At 36.9% G+C, this 6,279-nt stretch overlaps 2 protein-coding genes and 1 long non-coding RNA gene across 3 annotated transcripts; 2 read left to right on the top strand and 1 right to left on the bottom strand.

Moving 5' to 3' along the window:
* Nucleotides 1–6: 6 nt before the first annotated feature.
* LOC111499063 lies at nucleotides 7–469 on the top strand. The gene is made up of 2 exons (XR_002720898.1): nucleotides 7–88; nucleotides 234–469. It is a non-coding gene; the product is annotated as an uncharacterized LOC111499063 (long non-coding RNA).
* Nucleotides 470–1,743: 1,274 nt separating this feature from the next.
* Nucleotides 1,744–3,530, top strand: LOC111499062. The gene is made up of 3 exons (XM_023150511.1): nucleotides 1,744–1,941; nucleotides 2,052–2,097; nucleotides 2,362–3,530. Exons 1-3 carry the CDS (start codon nucleotides 1,822–1,824, stop codon nucleotides 2,415–2,417), a joined length of 222 nt encoding a protein of 73 aa, XP_023006279.1. The 5' UTR covers nucleotides 1,744–1,821; the 3' UTR covers nucleotides 2,418–3,530.
* Nucleotides 3,531–4,218: 688 nt separating this feature from the next.
* On the bottom strand, nucleotides 4,219–6,217 carry LOC111499058 (probable protein phosphatase 2C 35). Its single transcript, XM_023150503.1, has 2 exons — nucleotides 4,641–6,217; nucleotides 4,219–4,523 (listed from the first exon to the last, which is right to left on the bottom strand). Exons 1-2 carry the CDS (start codon nucleotides 5,538–5,540, stop codon nucleotides 4,386–4,388), a joined length of 1,038 nt encoding a protein of 345 aa, XP_023006271.1. The 5' UTR covers nucleotides 5,541–6,217; the 3' UTR covers nucleotides 4,219–4,385.
* Between the last annotated feature and the right edge of the window lie 62 nt (nucleotides 6,218–6,279).

Genomic DNA, 6,279 nt, shown 5'->3' with positions numbered 1-6,279 from the left:
AAAAAAAAAAAAAAAAAAAAAACCTCAAGACTTCTTTTGCTCTTATCCTTCGGAGGATGATCCAAAAAATCGACGAAGAACGGAATCGGTATATGGTCCTCAACTTCCACAATTAACGAAAGAGGAGTACACATTGTTTTTGGCACTAAATACACGAATTCAACCTATTTTATTATTTCTTTCAAAACTGCTTAAAACAATTGATGATCATTTTCGTGTTGTTCATTCTTCAGAACTCCTCGACGTAAGAGATCATCTTCTCATTTGAGATTTACCAACGGAGATATTCATTCGAGCATGATCGGTAAGTGTTTTAGCCAAGTGAATTGAAACGATCTGAGTATGAACCGATAACAATTTTACTCTTTCAAATTCAGAAAGAACCCTAGTTTTGTGCAACAAAAAAATTGAACACACAAATTGCAAAATCCAAAATCCAAAATCCAAAATCCAAAAGAACAATTTCTACTCATCTTTTGAAGCTTTGGCCGGCTTTCCGTTTCATTTTGTTGCTCTTCTTCTTCGTTTTTCTTTTCATCATCGTCTTCCTCATAATGTTTCCGCCATGATTGCTGGGCTTGAAAAACTTCGCCAAGTTGCAGAAGGCCAGACATTCCGCCCATTCCTCCACTACGCCTCTCAATGCGTTCATCTTCTTCAACAAATCCAGCCGATCCATAAGGGGAGCCATCTCGTCTATATTTCTGTACTCTTCAATCAGATTTTTGATCCTTTTCGTAATGGTTTTCTCGGCTATCACAGCCTCCGCGTCCGCCATTAAAGAACCTCTCATCCTTCAGTTAATCAGGGTTATGTTTATGAGAATAGGTTTTTAAATAGTTTTAATTTTTCTATCAGAATATGCGATCTTATTATTATTTTAAAATGAAGATAATATCTTGTTTTGTTTTTTAAATTTTAAATTTTAAATTTTTTGAATTACTGATATTTCGAAATGGGCATTGGGCTTTTGATGATCCAACTCTTGGTGGATGGAACAAATGGGCTGAGTATAATATCTACCAAGTTGTGCTCGAATGAATACATTTACTCATTTTACTAGGGTTTAGGGTTTGTCTATTGAGCTGCTCGAATGAACACATTTACTCGTTTTATTAGGATTTAGGGTTTGTCTAGTGAGCTGCTCGAATGAATACGTTTACTCGTTAGAGTTTAGGATTTATCTAGTAAATTCAAGCGGAATGAACATGTATATTCATTTTATTAGAGTTTGGGGATTATCTAGTGAGTTGTGCTCGAGTGAACACGTTTATTCGATTTATTAGGGTTTAAATTTTATTTAGTGAGTTGTACTCGAATCAACACTTTTATTCATTTTATGTAACAGCCCAGTCCACCACTAGTAGATATTGTCCGCTTTGGCCTGTCACGTATCATTGTCAGTTTCACGGTTTTAGAACTCGTTTGTTAGGAAGAGGTTTCCACACCCTTATAAGCTATAGTTCGTTCTCCTCTCCAACCGAGATGTGGGATCTAACAATCCACTCCCTTGAGGGAAAATCTGAAGAAAAAAAAAAATACATAGAGGACAATATTTGCTAACAGGCATATTTGACTATTAGATTTCAAATTATGAGATCCCATTGAAGATCCCAGTTTGACTGTATAAAAATTTGAAAAAGTATAATATAATTTACTATAGTTAATTATTATTATTTTTTAATTTTAATTAAAAATAAGTAACGTTAATATGAAAAAAAAAAAAAAACTATAATACAGGAAAATCCCATCTTAATTATTCCCTTGACTTGAGCAGTTCGAACTGCCTGTAAAATTAGCGTCGTACCTGAACGAAGAAAAATGGGGAATCCGCCGATTTCGCCGGAGAATCAGCCGCCTCTTCACGGGAGCGACGCTGACGCCGACGACGAGAACGTCAAGCAGCTCAATGAATGCTCCTCTTTCTACTTATCGTTACAGGTTCTTCGTGGCCGTTGCGATCGTCATCTTCTTCTTTTTTACGTTCTGCTAAAACCCTAAGCCCTGAACTGCAAATTGATGTTTATTGTCTTGATCACCATAATTTTCAGGAATGTCTTATCAAAACTAACAGGAACTGGAAAGATTGCCAGGCTGGTACGCCGCCATCTCTCATTTCTTCTGGTTCTAAGTTCTAGGATTGTTTAGCTTCATCTCTGAATCGTATAGATTTTATTTTATTTTTTCTTTTGAAGTATTTATCCCTTAGATCGAACTGGAATTCATTGTAGCAATCGGCCAACATTTCGCTTGATTCTTACAAATTTTAAATTTCAATGTCTATTTTGAGTAATCCCTTAAATTTTCATCTAAAATGACTGTTCTTCTAATTCATGATCTCTCCACTGATTTTTCTGGCAGAAGTTCAAGCTTTGAAGGCTTGCAATGAGAGAAGGAAAACTGGCCATGGCAAGTGAAGGTTCTGGAAAGGAGCATAGTGTACCAGATTACATCTAAGATATTGGCTTTACTCATTCACAATTTTGTTGTATTGACTCGTTTAAACGTAATTTTAGATATCTAAAAGCTTGATTGTTCTGGAAATCTTATCATTATGTCAAGCTATGCTTATCTTAGCCCTATTTCTGCTCGTGACCTGAGAATTTGAATCATACAACAAAAGGGTATACATTAGCCGATCGTTACCTCTAAAAAGAGTATATATTAGTTGCTGTCGAGCTATGCTTATATTACCCATATTTCTGCTAGTGACCTAAGATCTTGAGAATCTGAATCATACAACAAAAGAGTATATATTAGCGGCTCGTTACCTAAAAAAAAAGTATATATTAGTTGCTGTTGAGCTATACTTACGTTAGTCTTATTTCTGCTCGTGACCTAAGATCTGAGAATTTGAACCTCAAAAGAGTATATATTAGCTGCTCGTTACCTCAAAAAAGAGTATGTATTAGTTGCTGTCGAGCTATGCTTATGTTAGCCCTATTTTTGCTCGTGACCTGAGATCTGAGAATTTGAATCATACAACAAAAGAGTATATATTAGCTGCTCGTTACCTCAAAAAAGAGTATATCTTGGTTGTTGTCCAGCTATGCTTATGTTAGTTCTATATCTACTTGTGACCTGAGATCTGAGAATTAGAATCATACAACAAAAGATTATATATTAGCTGCTAGTTACCTCTTTTTGATAGTTGCTGTCGAGCTATGCTTATGTTAGTCCTACTTCTGCTAGTGACCTGAGATTTGAGAATTTGAATCACACAACACCATTGAAATAAGAAATTTGTTTGAACTCATGTATTTTTCAGGGCCCTCCGACCAACAATTGGTGATGATCAGCCACAAGTTTACTAAGCTACTGACATGACACTTATCATGGGATGGATCTACCTTAAGCAACAGAAAAAAAGGGGGAAGTTTTCTCTATGTACCATACCATGCCAGCCAGAATTGAAGAGACAAGGTAACAAGAGTGGGGTCTGAAACTTGTTTATCATTGAGCTTTGAAGTTAACCCACCTCATTAAATTCTCTTCTTTGTCTTGTCATTTTAATGGGACTGTAGATTTTCTCTTTCGATCTCTTATCAACCTTCTCTGTCTCTATCAACTTAGTTGGTCCAGTGCTAAGCTGGAAGATGAGTAATTGTTTCTCTTTGTGAAGTATATAAACAAAGTGAGATCAGAAATTCAAGAGCACAAGGGTTTTTAAATGCCTCCTTAGGGAAAGGTTTCTACACTTTTATAAAGAATTTTTCGTTCTCCTCCACCCCGGAGATCTCATGATCCACTTTCGATGTGGGATCTCATGATCCACCCCCCTTCAGGACGTAACGTCCTGGTTGGCACTCATTTCCCTCTACAATCAATGTGGGATCTCACATATTACCTTTTCGGTTTTGTAGCAAGTCTCTTATTCTAGTGGATGGATGTTACAGCACGCTAAAATTTGAAGAAACAAGCTTTTCTCCGTAAGAAAAAGCGCCTACAAGTTAGTTTGGAATAACTTTTTAAGTGCTTACAACACTTTTTTTCATTCTATGTAGGCTCTAAATTTAACCATTATAAAGGTCTCTCATTAGCTAGAGTTAGAACCACAATTGTCGGGTTCTGATTTGTTGCAACGACATCTTGAGAGTTTGGTTCGGTAGGTAGATTTGAGAAATCGATTCTCAAAGAAGCAATCTCCAATATTATGTCGAGTTAGAACCACTCAAACAAGGGAGGGAGGAACTAATGAATTGATAGGGATGAGAAAGCTAAGCATTGAACCATTAATTTTCATATCAAAATATAGGCTCATATCAAAATGTGTCATAACTTTTTCTTCTTTTTTCATATCCAATATAATCCTGCATTCGGCCGTCAAAAACTATATCATCATCATATTCGAGAACAAAAAATGGCCGAAATAATCATCGTCAATTTCATACATTAGACAAGCCTTCTATATGAACAATAATGATCGTGATATCATCGGTTCGATTTTCATGTTCCATCCATAGTTTATACGACTCGGCCGCAATGGCAGTGCACGCATCCTGAGGATCTGCATAACTTGATGCCTATACGAACAAAAAGAAAACATCAGAAATTTTAACACGAGCTTCATATCTACAAAACTTTAACATGGAAATCGAGATATCATGACAGTTAGAATAGAAATCGATCACATTACGTACCATATCAACAACAGTTTGACTCGAAAGGAACTCGAAAACTCCATCACTAGCAACCACAAAGAACAGATGATTAGCCTTAAGCTGAAGAACTAAAACCTCAGGAACAGCAATTACACCAATCTTCTCTGCAGTACTATCTCCTATGCTCCTGGTAAATGCAGTCCCAGGATACAAACCATTTTGAACCCAGAGTCGAGGCGGGTCGCCGCCCTGGCTCTCTTCGTCGCCCCAGCACTGAATATCAGGATCTATAAGCCCTTCCACTTGATCAACACTAAGAACTCTAGCCCCACACAGCCTCACTCTCTCATACTCATCCTTTCTAAATGGTGTTTGATCGTTTGACAAGTCCTTGGCAAGGACACGGTTCCCTTCCTTAACTGCAATTACAGCTCTTGAATCGCCCACATTGGCCACATAAAGGGTATCCCCAACAACAAGAACTGTAATAGCAGTTGTTCCACTCATTGAATCATCAATTTCACTTGTATGCAGCTCATCATTTGTACACAAAAATGCTGAATTATAAGCTTGTATAGGATTATCCAACAATTTGGGATCATTACAAAGCTTTTCTATTAGCTTATCCTTCACAAAATTTGAACACTGCATTCCAAATTGACCATGCCCATCAAAAACACCAAAGAAATGAGCATTTGGGTTACCTTGAATACTTGTTCTAATGCAGAAACTGTCTTGATTTTCTTTATCAGGGGATTCAGGGTAGAACCCACGCCGAGACAGCACCAAGTATTCCAAATGATAGTTGTGGGAAGCAACAGGAATGAACTCCAATGATCTTTCGATCACTGTGTTCTTATCTTCTTCATGAAAGTCTTGGGATTCTCCAACCAATGATTTTGGGTAGCGACAGCAACATTTTGTGTGTATACAACCCATGTTTTTCAAATGGAAGATGCAGAAAACTAGAAGAACTGAGAGTTCGAACTTGCAGGCAAGGTGTTCGATGAAAATCCTCAAAGAAAAAGTAACATAAATTTACAAAATACCAAACTCTGTAGCAAAACCCGGATATTTCTTACATTATCTAACCAAATCCCACCATTTTCCAGGAGGAAAAGCCAGATTTTCAGAAGAAAAGTTGAGAAGACGCAAATGAACAGCAAAATCTATGTACAAAGACAGAGAGAAAACCTTCAAACAAAAGCTTACTTTTACTTCGAGTAAATTTCCTCCTGACGCAAAGGCAAGCACCGAATAGGGGATCAAAAATCAAGAAATTAATCCGAACAAACAAGAACAGATAATATTTCAAGCAAGCGATTGATAAGTAACAGCAAGTTTTTCACAAAAAACAGAGGAAAGGGGGAGGCGAAATGGAGTGGGGAAAGTTCTATTACGCTTTTGGAGAAAGATCACAGCTCGAGGCGATGGAAAAAGCGAAGAAATCGAGAAAAAATTAACCCTAAGAACAAAATTTGTAGTGGAAAGAGTTGATGGAATGTGGGATTTTGAAGCCAACGAAAAAACACTCGAAGCTTTCCGTGAGAGAATGAGAGAGAGAGAGAGAGCACAGGCAAGGTACAAGATTGGACACCGAAGTGACCCAAAAACAGTATGGAAAAATTGTTACCAAAATGAAAATCTTGATTTTTTTTTTTTTTTTTTTTTTTTTTTT

The sequence above is a fragment of the Cucurbita maxima genome, unplaced genomic scaffold (genome assembly GCF_002738345.1).
Source record: "Cucurbita maxima cultivar Rimu unplaced genomic scaffold, Cmax_1.0 Cma_Scf00026, whole genome shotgun sequence".
NCBI classification, from domain to species: domain Eukaryota; kingdom Viridiplantae; phylum Streptophyta; class Magnoliopsida; order Cucurbitales; family Cucurbitaceae; genus Cucurbita; species Cucurbita maxima.
The sequence above is the reverse complement of the archived record's forward strand: the minus strand, read 5'-3'. Positions and strand labels throughout refer to the sequence as shown.

Excerpts from the sequence above, each read along its gene's own strand:
- LOC111499062 (XM_023150511.1), top strand. The coding sequence starts at position 1,822 with ATGGGGAATCCGCCGATTTCGCCGGAGAATCAGCCGCCTCTTCACGGG. Across the intron at positions 1,942-2,051 it reads CTTTCTACTTATCGTTACAG|GAATGTCTTATCAAAACTAA; the intron begins GTTCTTCGTGGC and ends CATAATTTTCAG. Across the intron at positions 2,098-2,361 it reads CTGGAAAGATTGCCAGGCTG|AAGTTCAAGCTTTGAAGGCT; the intron begins GTACGCCGCCAT and ends TTTTTCTGGCAG.
- LOC111499058 (XM_023150503.1), bottom strand. The coding sequence starts at position 5,540 with ATGGGTTGTATACACACAAAATGTTGCTGTCGCTACCCAAAATCATTG. Across the intron at positions 4,524-4,640 it reads GTCAAACTGTTGTTGATATG|GCATCAAGTTATGCAGATCC; the intron begins GTACGTAATGTG and ends TTGTTCGTATAG.